General features: G+C 43.4%; 2 protein-coding genes across 2 annotated transcripts; both read left to right on the forward strand.

Moving 5' to 3' along the window:
- LOC100513448 (melanoma-associated antigen B4-like) lies at positions 695-1,866 on the forward strand. Its single transcript, XM_021080125.1, has one exon. It carries the CDS (start codon positions 741-743, stop codon positions 1,791-1,793), a length of 1,053 nt encoding a protein of 350 aa, XP_020935784.1. The 5' UTR covers positions 695-740; the 3' UTR covers positions 1,794-1,866.
- LOC110257844 (melanoma-associated antigen B5-like) lies at positions 2,558-6,648 on the forward strand. The gene is given in 4 exon segments (XM_021080617.1): positions 2,558-2,615; positions 4,101-4,196; positions 5,868-6,392; positions 6,395-6,648. Coding segments are annotated over 4 exon segments (933 nt in total).

Below are 15,293 nucleotides of genomic sequence, written 5' to 3' on the forward strand. Positions count from 1 at the left end.
GTCAGACTGGCCGATGGGGCTCCGCGGTCACCTCCTCGCGAGTGGCAGGTGGGGGCTGGTGTCGGTGTGAGCAGCGAGGCCTCAGCTCAAGGCGGTCCAGGGAGGACCCAGAGGGAGGAGTAAGGCAGTCACCCACCCGAAAAAGAAGGGACGAGGGAGAACATGGCCCGTCTCTCCCGTCAGCCCTTTAAGCTCCCAAGAGAGGACTCTCAGGCTGAGAGGTCCCAGCATTTCCTCTATCGCGTCTAAGGGAGGTTAGAACTTTGTTCTGAAGGTGCAGCCACCAGAGGGCAGAAGGGAGGGCCCCGCAACCCCTCAGTGGTGGGCTGAAGGGCTCCCTCCTTTGCTCCTCCTGGGTAACTTGGAAGGTGGCACTGTCAACTTCAGAGCAGCGGGGAGCGGGGGGTGGTGGTGGAGTCTTGCCACCAGGTGAATGTGAACTGAGAGGACCTCCCTCCCCTGGCAGCCCCACTGTCACCCCAGTGACACTCGGGTAGGCTTGGCAGCCCGAAGCCCAAGGCTCACTTTAACTTCCTCCACAGGGGTGTCAGGGGACAGGCTGGGCCGGAGGACAGGAGCCCTGTGGGGCCCTCAAGGACCCTGCAGAGGCGGCCTTGGTTCAAGCCAGGGAGGAACGTCCCCGCTGAAGGTGCTCACAGCATCTCTTGTCCCTCCTCCAGGTGCCTTCATCACCTGTCCCCTGTCCACGCTCCCGCCTGCTGTCCCTGACCTGTGTCATCATGCCTCGGAGGCAGAAGAGTAAGTGCTGTGCCCGGGTGAAACGCCACCAGACCCGGGGCGAGACCCAGAGTCTCAAGGGTGCCGAGGCCGCTCCTGCCGCTGCAGCAGCAGAAGAAGAGTCCCCCTCCTCCCCCTCTTCTGTCTCTCAGGGTGCTCCCCCGAGCTCCCCTGCTGCTGGCACTCGCCAGCGGCCTCAGGCCGGCCCAGCCCCTAGCTCTCCTGAAGCGGGGGTTTCACGCCCAGGAGCTGAAGCAGGTGCCCAGAGCCAAGATGAGAATGGTGCCAGCGCCTCCCAGGCAGCCCCCTCCACTCAGAGCACTCGCAAAGATCCCCTGACCAGGAAGGCCAGCATGCTGGTGCAATTCCTGCTGGAGAAGTACAAGATGAAGGAGCCCATCATGCAGACAGCCCTGCTGAAGATCATCAACAAGAAGTACAAGGAGCACTTCCCTGAGATCCTCCGCAGAGCCTCTGAGCGCATGGAGCTGATCTTTGGCCTTGAGCTGAAGGAAGTCAACCGCAGCAATCACACCTACACCCTCGTCAGCAAGCTGAGCCTCCCCAGCGACGGGGGCCACGGGGGCCAGAGTGATGAGAGGGGGCTGCCCAGGTCTGGTCTGCTGATGACGCTCCTGGGCGTGATCTTCATGAAGGGCAACCGTGCCACCGAGGAGGAGGTCTGGGAATTCCTCAACACGTTGGGGGTCTATGCTGGGAGGAGGCACCTGATCTTTGGGGAGCCCAGGAGGCTCATCACCAAAGATCTGGTGCAGCAGAAGTACCTCAAGTACCGCCAGGTGCCCCACAGTGATCCTCCTCACCATGAGTTCCTGTGGGGCCCGAGAGCCCACGCTGAAACCACCAAGATGAAAGTGCTGGAGGTTCTGGCCAAGATCAATGATACCGTCCCCAGTGCCTTCCCAAACCTGTATGAGGAGGCTCTGAAAGATGAGGAGGAGAGAGCAGGAGTGAGAGCCGAGGCCAAGGCTACAGCTCTTGCTGAGGCCAGGGCACCTTCCAGGGCCAAGTCCCGCAGCTCCACCCACATCTAGGGAGGCTGGGGGCAGTTTGCTCACTTTGTGTTTGAGGAGAGCAGTCAGCCTTCTAAGTAGTACAGAGTAGTCCTGGCCCAGGGAATAAAAACCAAAATTTTTTTTTCCCTGTTGTACATGAGTATCTTATAAGGGTTTTTTTCTTTTCAAATGTGTTCCTTTTACTGAGGTGTATTTTTCTTCATAATTCAAGTTGTTTAATGTCATGGATATCTTCTTTATTACTTTTCAGTTTTAACATTATAAGTTTGTTATTTATAAAGAAATGATATTCCCTCAATATATTCCTTTTGCTATAGCACAGCATAACAAGTTAACATGTATTGGATAAAGTTTTTTCATGAAATGTGAAAGCATCCCACGGGATAATATTTGGGATCACCAAACAGTGAAACAGTAGTAAATGCTGATTAGTTCTTAGTTTGCCTTCTCTGGGCTCTTTTCTTATAAAATTAAATAATAAATATTTATGTTTGCTTAGCTTATTTAAACTGTATGAAAAATTAAACATAATAAATTAGACGTCTTGTTCATTCCTTCTTTTTTCTCTCAGATTAATTGCCCATCTTCTCTTTAGTAGGCTCTCAATAATACCGAGGTTGTTAAGAAAATGAAGACCAACCCACTTCCCATAGAATTTTTAGAGTCTACCAGTAGCTATCATGAAAGAAAACATTGAGATACACTCTAAGAAATAAATGAATGACAAGTTACATAGGTGGGGAGGGTGGAAGAGGAACTTGCAAATGAGAACACCCTAGTGTATGTTACCTGCTGAAGGTATTGTTGGGTCTCGGGAAAGTGCCAATTCCTCGGTGGGAAGTAATTTTCAACCAGGATGTATGGTTGGCTAGATGAAGCTATCGGAGTGATAAAAAGGGCCAGATCCTCAGATGGGTGGTTCTCAGAGTTGAGAGAGTAACCCTGAAGTGGAAAGCAAATCTTCACAGTTATTTTGGGGTATGGAAATACGATAGCAAATCTCCACCTAGTGAATGGAAGGGGTCCTGTGCATTTGCCCTGTGCATTTGTCCCAGGGAAAGTGAACATTCAAACTAGATGTTTTAGGCATAAGATGTGCAGAGAGTTTCTGAGAAGAGTGATACTTCTTTGCAGAGAGATGCCAAGAAGCCACTGGACTCTCTGTTTTCTCTGAGGGAGCCAGAGCTTGCTTTCTTAAAAGGGCCTTTTAATTAGTTTTGTTTTAATTTTAAAGCCACACTCATAGCATATGGAAGTTCCCAGGCTAGGGGTTGAATCAGAGCTACAGCTGCCAGCCTACACCACAGCTCACAGCAACACTGGATCCTTAACACACTGAGCAAAGCCAGGGATTGAACCTGCATCCTCATGGATCCCAGTCAGGTTTGTTAACTGCTGAGCCACGAAGGGAAATCCCTGGAATTTTATATTTTCTAATGTAGGCTTTAAATAAAAATTTGGTGAAGGTTGTTATCATCTAGGGCCAAAATCATCTTAGTAATAACTGCTATTAATTAAAAGTACCAAACTGTGCCTCAAAATATGCCAGGTGGTTTACATACACTGCACATATATGTGCTCCTACACTACAGACTTCATCAGACTCATTTTGCAGATAAGCTGGAATATTCTCAAATTCAAGGCTAGTAAGTGATGGGAGCTTGAGTGGACCCTGGCTCTGAATTCCTCTATAACCCACACTGTGCCACTCCTCCCAGTCTTAGGTCAACCTTGTTATCACTTCATTTTCCTACTCACTACTATAAAATGTATTTCAGGTGTTAAAAAGCAGGACCTCAAACTCCAAACATGATTTTGGGATATAAGGCCTCAGGAATAAGTAATAAAAATACAAAAATAAAAGTGAGGTTTGATTAAAGAAAGAAAAAGATAGCATTTGGTAACAATATCATTACCTACAGAGGAAATGTCTGTAAATATTAAAAGATTAAGGGCTCATGAAATAGGAGTTCAGCCTCTTCCCCGTAAAAAAGCAAATCTATTAGAATTGAGGTTGTCTAAGAGGTTATGTCTAGCCAGTGAAGAGAAGGAAAAGACCAGTGTTTTCTCTGACAGCACAACACCCGTACTGAGGCCCCTCCTTGGCTGTAGTTTTCCCAACTCATATCTCTACTGGGATTCAACCCATTCTCTGCAAGGTTTGTCATAGGGAGACTAAGAGTTTTAAAGGGTGTGGCATTTCCCAAGAAGCCTTTCTTAGAAGAGATAGGAACCAAGGTGAAAATGCTGATGAATGAGGACTGAAGAGACAAATATCATGTAATAACCAAAGTCACAGAGAGTTGGGCCTGTGTCTGCTTGCAGACTTAGAAGGCCAAGGCAGCGCTGCCAAACTGAGTATCCTCTCACTCACTTTCAGGGGTTTCGTGGACATAAGAGCTTTTGTCTACATGGGTAACCGTAAGTTGTAAGAAAAAGGAAACCCAGGACCCTTCAGGGGTTAAAGTGAGGTACCTAGGTCAGGAGTATGGCACACTCTACCCTCAACAGAGTAGGCCCCATGGAGCCTGAATCCCTGGATGGACATAGGTAGGAGTAGCATCATGTGGCATCCTCAGACATTCCCTCTCTGGCATCTCAGGGAGTGAGGACCTTGGTCTGAGGGAAGAGTACTTAGGTAAGCAAAGAAAGGAGTCCCAAGCCCTGCCAGGAGTCAAGGTGAGAATGCTGAGTGAGGATACATGGAACCCTCACTGCTAGAACTCTGAGAGGACCACACAGAACCCTGCCTTGCTAGCAACCCTGGGATACCTGGCCATTATTGACATGATTTGACATACTCACTTCCTCCTAAGGTGTCACAAAGGGGCAAGGGACATAGCCTAAGGGGTGTGGCCTAGGGCCAGCAGTGGGATGATTTCCAGGTTTTTCAAGAGGCCAGGTGAATACCCTGATGACTAAGGTAAGCACACATCCCACATCCCGTAACTATAGAATTCATTCCTTATTTTCAGTCTCAGAAGACCAAGGACAGGGATGGTCAGATGAGGAGATCCTTCCTTTCTCCTAAAGGTCTCAGGGTGGTGCTGGTTCTAGCATAAAGGGCATGCCTAAGGGCAAGGGAGGGAGGAACTCCAGGCAATGACAGGGATCAAACCAAGAACTGAGAATCACCTACCACTAAATAAAAGTGATAACAAATCTGGCTCTGTTCCTGGTTATAGCCGACCCAGAACAGGGCTACCAAGCTGAAGCCCTACCAATACTTATTTATATCAGGTCTATGGAAGGTGATGTTTTTAGTTTGAAGGTGCAGCCAACATTCAATGAAAGGGGTGGGGATACCAGGCCCTATGTGGAGCTAAAGTAAAGACCTTTAATGAGAAATGAGGACTCCAAAGAGGCCAGGGCAGAAAGCTCCCTACTGAGCAGTCAGCACTGGGGGCACCAGAACAGGAGTGATAAGCTGAGGGCCCCCTTCACTTCCTTCTCATAGATCCCAGGGAGGTTTGTGATATCAACCTTAGAACAGCAGAGGGAATAGGTTCTATGACCTGCCACCAGTTGAATGATGGTCTTGAGTGTGAAATAAGAGACTCCTCAATGTAGAAGACTACCAGCCCTGCTGTTACCCCCCAGTATGCCTGAGGCAGAGGTGACAGGATGCAACCTAAAGATCACTAATTTCCTTCAACAGGTTTCCCAAGGGATAGACTGATTAGGAGAACAGGAGCCCTGTGGGTATTTAGATCAGTGCCCTTAGGGAGAACTACAAATATAGCCTTCCTTATAACCAAGGTGAAGCCCCACACTCTCTCAACCTTCCTCATTCAGTGGGCCCTTATCACCTGCCCTCCTACTCACACTCCAGACCCTTGTCCCTGACCACAGTCATCATGCCTCGGGGTCAGAAGAGTAAGTTCCGTAGCTGTGAGAAACACCAGCAGATCTGAAATGACTACCAGAGTCAGAGGAGAATTTAGGCCAATGCAATAAGAGAAGAGTTCTTCTCTTCTTCTCCTGTTTTGGAAGATAATCCCCAAAGCTCATCAGCTACTGAGTCAAAGAGTACTTGCCAGGGGTCTTTGAAAGCACCATCTACTACCTTGACTGCAAGTTCTTTTGGCACAGGATCTGTTGAAGATAATAACAGCCAAGATGAGAAACATCCATGTTCCTCTAAACTCTTACCTTCCACTGAGAGCACATGCAGTGATACTTTAACTAGGAAGGTGGGTTTGTTGGAGCAGTTCCTTCTGTACAAATATAAAATGAAGCAGCACATTATGAAGGAGGACATGCTGAAAATTATTGACCAAAAGTACCATGACCGATTTGCTGAGATTCTCAAGAGAGCCTCTGAATGCATTGAGGCTGTCTTTGCAGTTGACTTTAAGGAAGACAACACAACTATTCACTCATATGACCTTGTCAGCAAACTGAAACTCTCCAACAATGGGAGGGTGAGTGCTGGCAGGGGGCTACCCAAGACTGGTCTCTTGATGACAGTCTTAGGTGTGACCTTCAGGAAGGGCACCTATGCCACTGAGGAAGACATCTTGAAATTCCTAAATAAGATGCAAGTATATGCAGGAAGGAAGCACTCCATCTATGGGGAGCCAAGGAAGCTCATCAACAAAGATTTAGTCGAGGCTGAATCAACAGTGATCCTCCACGCTATGAGTTCCTGTGGGGTCCAAAAGCCCACATGGAAACCAGCAAAATGAAGGTCTTGGAATTTTTGGCAAAGGTCAATGACACTGTCCCCAGTGCCTTCTCATTGCAATATGAGGAAGCTCTGCAAGATGAGGAAGAGAGAGCTCAAGCCAGAGCTGCAGTCAGGCCTGGCCATACTATCACTTCCAGGCATGTTCCATGTCCCCCAGATTCTCTCACCTCTATTGAAATCTGAGACTTTTATCATCCAGATAAGAAAATCTGACATCACAATAGGGATTTTTGGTGGAAATGGGAAAGAATCCCACAATAAAATGGTGGGGACAATGAAATGAAAACATAATAAAAAAACATGTTGAACCTTGATTTTTCTTAATCCTTTCAGTCTTTTGTTTTACAAAATTAAATGATTTATACATCAATATGCTTAGCTTATTAAAGAATGCAGGAAGTATTAAATGCTGGTAAATTAGACCTCTTACTTTCTTATTTCCCAAAATTCAACTGTGCATCTGCTCTTTAAAAGGCTCTGTGTTAGTACTGTGTTGATAAGATAAAGACCCAGCCTATGCCCATACAACTTTAGTAGCTTGGAGCTACACTCATATAAGGAAGAAACCCTCTACGACTTACAGGAAAGTAAAAAGAATGGGTGAGAAGGAAGGCATTCCAGGTGAGAGCAGTAAACTGTAAATTCCTTGAGGCAAGGCAGCTTAAGATTTGGGAAGCTGCAAGTCAATGTGTGCAGTGTAATTTTAAAATAAGCTACATGGTGGACTGGGAAAGGCTATGGGACTGGTGAACAGAGGCCAGACCCTCAGATAATGTGTCTCAGAGTAGAGAGAGAGAAAATCTTCTAATGGAAAACTGCACTGTGGTATAAAGTATAAAATTAAGGCACAATATTATGTGCTACCTGAACCTTTTGTGAAACTAGCAGGTCCTCAAATTGCCTAACTGCAAGTTCCCCTCCACACTCTGCACTTGGAGATAAGATGCCCTACCAATCTTTATCAAGGGGACAAGGCCCAGATATCACTTATTCCTAAGTAGTGGGTTTCTGCCCCCACCAGCTTGTGCAATTATTTAAAGCTTATTATGTGCAGCAATGGGAATTAGGAGTCATCTTACCCTCTTGACACTAAAAAAACCTGGCTCCCACAGACCCTACTTACTTGTTCCTGAGCACAACTCCTGTGTTGCTCTCTGTGGCATGTAGTGTATAATGATAAATAAACGGCTCTCTCATCTCTACAGTATCCATTGTGTGTTTGGACACCACACACACATAGTATGGTAATTCCTCCCTCAACACATGGGATAATGAGGAAGCCATTATTAACATGCTTTTATGAATTACTTTGGGGTTGTAGATAAACCAGAAAGAAACTTCTACCTGGGGCAGTGTATTGATTTGTTAGGACCCATAGCAAAACACCACAGATTGGGTGGCTTAAACCAAAATGTTTTTTTTTCTCACAGTTCTGGAGGCAGGAAATCCAAAATCAGGGTCAATTTCCCCTGAGGCCTCTCTCCTTGGCTGACAGATAGCTTCCTTCTTCACTGGGCTGTCCCTTAGTGTACATGCATTCCCCCTATGCATTCTTCTTTTTTGTCCCAATCTCTTAGAATAGATTACACCAGTAAGATTGGGTTAAGGCCCATCCTATTGGCCTCATTTTAACTTAACCGTCTCTTTAAAGACCTTATCTCTGGAGCTCCCATGTGTGGCAGAGTGGTTAACGAATCCAACTAGGAACCATGACGTTGTGGGTTCGATCCCTGGCCTTGCTCAGTGGGTTAAGGATTCGATGTTGCTGTGAACTGTGATATAGGTCCCAGATGCGACTCAGATCCTGCATTGCTGTGGCTCTGGTGTAGGCCAGTGGCTACAACTCTGATTAGACCCCTAGCCTGGGAAACTCCATATGCTGCGGGAAGCAGCCCTAGAAAAGGAAGGAAGGAAGGAAGGAAGGAAGGAAGGAAGGAAGGAAGGAAGGAAGAAAGAAAGAAAGAAAGAAAGAAAGAAAGAAAGAAAATAAGAAAATAAAATAAAGACCTTATCTCCAACTATAGTTGCATCCTGAGGTACTGGGTGTTATGCCTTCCACATGAATGGGGGGGGCATAATTCAGCCCCTAAAAGACAGAAATCAAAGGGGTCTTTGCTCTTATCTCAGTGCAGAATACAGTACAGACAGGTGTTCTATGCATATTGTCTTCATGGAGTTTCTGAGGAATAAGGGTTAACTCCCTTGAGGTGTGTCAGGGAGGGGTAAATTCTCCCCTATACCCCATTTGAGTTGTTGTGATTGGACTATACAATAAAACTGACACAAGGCAGATTAACAGGAGAAAAAGAAACAAATTGTAATTCATGCACATGAATGTTTCTAAGAAATGGGACCTAAGAAATGGTTAAAGCAGGCAGCTTTTAAATTTTTTAGACAAAGAAACAATAAATTCTGAGGAACTGACAGGACAAATAAATTTAGGTTTTGGGTGCTCAATTAGTGAACAATCTAAACAGAAATTGTGCTTTGGGTAGTAAATTAAAGTTAGAAGTTCTTTGTTTGTTTTTTATTTTTAGATGCTTCTCTGCCTGAAATCTCTGTGTCTGGCTATAAGGGTGTACTTTTACCTCCAGATGCAGAAAGTGTACCTTTCACGAGACACTTATGTTCTGCTTTCAGGGAGACAGAAAGGAGGGCCAGAGTATCTATCCTATGTTGGCCATTTCTTAGGTAACCTTTATTCAAAATAATCAATATGTCATTGTGGCATATTTGGAGGTAGCCTTCCTTGAGCTCCAACAGGTGAGATGCAAGGGAGCCACTATGGTGATACTTTCTGCATTGAACTGGTAGAGCCAGATCTCAATGCATTAAAAGAGCATTTTATTAGGTTATCTTGAGTGCAATTTGACAAATTCTAAGAGAGGGATAGATTTTGGTGGGGAAGAAACAAATAAAAATAGACGTGGTTTAGAGAGAAGGGCAGCTGGAAAGGACTCAAAGAGATGTTGCATGAAAAAATTCCAGGACATTGAGATGCAAAAGGTAGGGGAAAAAAATCCACACCAAAATTAAATACTAAATGCTCTAATGTGGAAAAGATACTTAATTTTACCTGCTAAAGCAAAATTCTGGCTAATTTGGTATTCATGTTTCCAAGAACATTACATTATCTCTGACTTGGACTGGATTTAACAAAACAGAACTAAACAGGAGGGTGATATTGTCTAAGTAAAAATAATAACTGCCATTCATGAAACACCCAGTATTTGCCAGCCTCTTTGATTGATGCTTTATATACAGTACATACATTCCCACAGTCTTACAAGATAGGTTTTACCAGGGATGGGATTAAGATGGCAGAACAGAAGGACTGGAGCTCAACTGCTCTCCTAAAAACAACAAAATTTACAACTAAAGTCTGAGCATTCTTCACCCAAATGCACAGAAACCTTAAAAAAGATACCCTACTCCAGAAGAAAGATGAGGAGGCCACATCAAGAGGTAGGAGAGGCGATTTTGCGACATAAGCAAACCCATACCTCCTGGGTGGGAAGCTCCACAGACTGAAAACTAACTGGTTCACAGAGACTCAACTACAGGAGTGAGAGTTCTGAAACCCATATCAAACTCCCACGTGTGGGGATCTGGCATTGAAGGCCAGTGGGGTTTGTGTGGAGGAGCTCTATGGGACTACGGGAAAAGAAGACCCCATTCTTTTTTTTTTTTTTTTTTTGGTCTTTTTTTTGCTATATCTTGGGCCACTCCCACGGCATATGGAGGTTCCCAGGTTAGGGGTCGAATCGGAGCTGTGGCCACTGGCCTACGCCAGAGCCACAGCAACGCGGGATCCGAGCTGCGTCTGCAAATTACACCACAGCTCACAGCAACGCCGGATCATTAACCCACTGAGCAAGTGCAGGGATCGAACCTGCAACCTCATGGTTCCTAGTCGATTCATTAACCACTGCGCCACGACGGGAACTCCCATAAAAAGACCCCATTCTTAAAAGGTGCACACAGACATTCTTGTGCACTGGGTCCCAGGGCAAAGAAAAGTCTCCATAGAAATTGGGGTCAAACCTGAACTGCAGTTCTTGGAGGACTTCTTGGGAAAACAGGGGTCAATGTGGCTTTTTGTGAGGGAAGGACATTGAAGGCAAAGCTCTCAGGAATATTCAGCAGCTGCCTTTCTCTGGAGGGGGCCATTTTGGGAAAATCTGGCCCCATCCATGAGTCAGTGCTGAGAAGCCCCAGGGCAAACAACAGTTCAGGTGGCATCACAGCCCCACCCCTCAGCAAACAGGCTACCTAAAGAACCCTCAGGCACATAGCTGCCTCTAATCCCATCCAGAGACTAAGTCCCACCCACCAGAGGGATTAGAATCAGCTCCACCCACCAGTGGGCAGGCATCAGCCCCTCCCATCAGGAAGCCTACAGCAAGCCCCCACACCCACTTCAGCCACAAGGGGGGCAGACACCAGAAGTGAGAGAGGCTACAACTCTATTACCTGTAAAAAGGTCACCACACCAAAAACCTATAAAAATGAAAAGACAGAGAACTATAACTCAGATGAGGGAGAAAGGAAAAACCCCAAAAAGTCAGCTAAGAAATGAGGGGATTCTCAGCCTCCAGGAAAAAGACTTTAGATTGTTGATGCTGAAGATGATGCAAGACATTGGAAATAAACTGGAGGCAAAGATGGATAACTTACAGGAAACACTGAGCAAAGAGATACAAGCTATAAAACTGAAACAAGAAGAGATGCAAAATACAATAACTGAAATAAAAAATTCACTAGAAGCAGCTAATAGCAGAATACAGGAGGCAGAAGAATGTATAAGCGAGGTGGAAGACAGATGAGTGGAAATTACGGATGCAGAACAGAAAAGAGAAAAAAGATTGAAAACAAATGAAGAGAGTCTCAGAGAACTCTGGGACAATGTTAACTGCATCAACATCCATGTTATAGGGGTGCCAGAAGGAGAACAGAGAGAGAGAGAAGGGGACAGAAAAAAATATTCCAAGAGATAATAGCCAAAAACTTCCCTAACATGGGAAAGGAACCACTCACTCAAGTCCAGGAAGCACAACGAGTACCATATAAAATAAACCCAAGGAGGAATACACCAAGACACATATTGATCAAACTGACCAAAATTAAAGACAAAGAGAAAATCTTGAAAGCAGCTAGGGAAAAGAAACAAGTAACATACAAGGGAACCCCAATAAGGTTATTGGCAGATTTTTCAGCAGAAACTCTGTAGGACAGAAGGGAGTGGCATGATATACTTAACGTGATGAAAGGAAAAATCCTCCAACCAAGATGACTCTACCCAGCAAGGCTCTCATTCAGATTTGAAGGAGAAATCAAAAGCATTACAGATAAGCAAAAGCTGAGAGAATTCAGCAACACTAAACCAGCCCTACAACAAGTACTAAAGGAATTTCTCTAGGCAGAAAAAAAAGACAGCAACAGGCAACAACAATTCCACAAATGACAAGGCTCACCAGTAAAAGTATATATACAGTAAAGATACGAAATCATCCATGCACAGTTATACCACCAAAGTCAGAAATCATGAGAAGAGGTGGGTACAAATGCAGGACACTGGAGATGAACTTGCAATTAAGAGAACAACAACTTAAAACAATCTCATATACATATAGACTCTTATATCAAAACTTCAGAATAACTGCAAACCCAAAATCTACAATTGGTACACAAACAATTAGGAAAAATCAACTCAAATACCACACTAAAGATCGTCATCAAACCAGAAGAGGAGAGAACAAGAGAAGAAGGAAAGAAAAAAGAGTAACAAAAACCAATCCAAAGCAATTAATAAAACGGCAATAAGAACATACAGATCAATAATTACCTTAAATGTTAGTGGACTAAACGCCCCAACCAAAGGACACAGACTAGCTGAATGGATACAAAAACAAAGCCCACATATATGTTTTCTTCAAGAGACCCACTTCACTTCTAGGGACACATACAAATTGAAAGTGAGAGGATGGAAGAATATCTTTCATGCAAATGGGGATCAAAAGAAAGCTGGAGTAGCAATACTCATATCAGACAAAATAGACTTTAAAATAAAGAATATTTTCAGGGACAAGGAAGGTCACTACATAATAATCAAAGGATCAGTCCAAGAAGAAGATGTAACAATTTCAAATATCTACGCACCACCCAACATAGGTTCACCACAATATATGAGGCAGCTGCTAACAACCTTAAGAGAACACTTGATCTTAGCCAAAAGGCCGAGAAGCGATACAACCTTAAGAGACAAATCAACAATAACACAATCATAGTGGAGGACATTAACACCCCACTTACAGCAATGGACAGGTCATCCAGACACAAAATCAATAAGGAAACACAGGCCCTGAATGAAGCATTAGACCAGATGGACTTAACAGATATTTATAGGACATTCCATCCAAAAGCAACAGAATACACATTCTTCTCAAGTGCACATGGAACATTCTCTAAGACTGATCACATCCTGGGCTACAAATCCAACCCCTGGTAACTTTAAGAAAATTGAAATCATATCAAGCATCTTTTCCGACCACAATGCTATAAGACTGGAATATCAACAATGAGAAAAAAACTGCAAAAAAAAACAAACATGTGGAGACTAAACAACATGCTACTAAACAACCAATGGCTCACTGAAGAAATCAAAGGAGAAATTAAAAAATACCTAGATGCAAATGACAACAAAGATACGACACTCCAAAACCTATGGGAAGCAGCAAAAGCCGTTCTAAGAGGAAAGTTCATAGCAATACATGCCCACTTCAGGAAACAAGAAAAAGCTCAAATAAGCAAGCTAACCTTACATCTAAAGCAGCTCAAGACAGGAGAACAGAAAAGACCTAAAGTTAGTAGAAGGAAAGAAATCATAAAGATCAGAGCAGAAATCAATGAAATAGAAACAAAGAAAACCATAGAAAAGATCAATGAAACGAAAAGCTGGTTCTTTGAAAAGTTCAACAAAATTGATAAAGCCTTAGCCAGACTTCTCAGGAAAAAAAGAGAGAGGACTCAAATCAATAAAATTAGAAATAAAAAAGAAGTAACAATGGACACCACAGAAATACAAAGGATCATAAGAGACTACTATATGCAACTATATGCCAATAAAATGGAAAACCTAGAAGAAATGGACAAATTCTTAGAAAGGTACAATCTTCCAAGATTAAACCAAGATGAAAGAGAAAAGATGAACACACCAATCACAAGAACTGAAATTGAAACTGTGATTTAAAAACAAAAGTCCAGGACCAGATGGCTTCACAGGCAAATTCTATCAAACATTTAGAGAAGAGCTAACACCTATCCTTCTGAAACTATTTCAAAAAATTGCAGAGGAAGGGATACTCCCAAACTCATTCTATGAGGCCACCATCACCCTGACACCAAAACCAGACAAAGATTCCACAAAAAAAGAAAATTACAGGCCAATTTCACTAAAGAACATCAATGCAAAAATCCTCAACAAAATACTAGCAAACCAAATCCAACAATACATTAAAAGGATTGTATATCATGATCAAGTGTGATTTATCCCAGGGATGCAAGTGTTTTTAAATATCTGCAAATCCATCAGTGTGATACACCACATTAACAAACTGAAGAATAAAAACCATAGGATCCTCTCAATAGACGTGGAAAAAAGCCTTTGGCAAAATCCAATACCAATTTTTGATAAAAACACTTCAGGGAGTGGGCATAGAGGGAACCTACCTCAACATAATAAAGACCATATATGACAAACCCACAGCTAACATTCTTCTCAATGGTGAAAACCTGAAAGAATTCCCACTGAGATCAGGAAGAAGACATGGATGTCTGCTCTTGCCACTACTATTCAACATAATTTGAACATCCTTGCCACAGCAATTAGAGAAGTAAAAGAAGTAAAAGAAATAAAAGGAATCCAAATTGGAAAGGAAGAAGTAAAACTATGACTATTTGCAGATGACATGATACTACACCTAGAGAATCCTAAAGACTCTACCAGAAAACTGTTAGAGCTCATCCATGAATTTGGCAAAGTCACAGGATACAAAATTAATACACAGAAATCAAGGGCATTTCTATATGCTAACAATGAAAGATGAGAAAGAGAAATTAGGGAAGCAATCCCATTTATCATAACATCCAAAAGAGGAAAATACCTAGGAGTAAACCTACCTAAGGAGACAAAAGACCTATACTCTGAAAACTATAAGACACTTATGAAAGAAATCAAAGATGACACAAATAGATGGAAAGACATACCATACTCGTGGATTGGAAGAGTCAATACTATCAAAATGACTATACTACCCAAGGCCATCTACAGATTCAATGCAATTCCTATCAAATTACCAAGGACAGTTTTCACAGAACTAGAACAAAATATTTTAAAGTTTGTTTGGAAGCACAAAAGACCCAGAAGAGCCAAAGACATCCTGGAAAAGAAAAATGGAGCTGGAGGAATCAGGCACCTGGAGTTCAGACTATACTACAAAGCAACAATCATCAAAACCATATGGTACTGGCACAAGGACAGACACATAGATCAGTGGAACAGGAGAGAAAGCCCAGAATTAAACCCATGTACCTATAGCCAACTAATCTATGACAAAGGAGGCAAGAATATACAATGGAGAAAAGACAGCCTGTTCAATAAGTGATGCTGGGAAAACTGGACAGCCACATGGAAAAGAAGGAAATGAGAACACTCCCTAATACCATACACAAAAATCAACTCCAAATGGATTAAAGACCTAGATATAAGACCAGATCCATAAAACTCTTAGAGGAAAACATAGGCCAAACATTCTCCAACATAAAGGACA

This window comes from Sus scrofa, chromosome X, assembly GCF_000003025.6.
Source record: "Sus scrofa isolate TJ Tabasco breed Duroc chromosome X, Sscrofa11.1, whole genome shotgun sequence".
Classification (NCBI taxonomy): Eukaryota; Metazoa; Chordata; class Mammalia; order Artiodactyla; family Suidae; genus Sus; species Sus scrofa.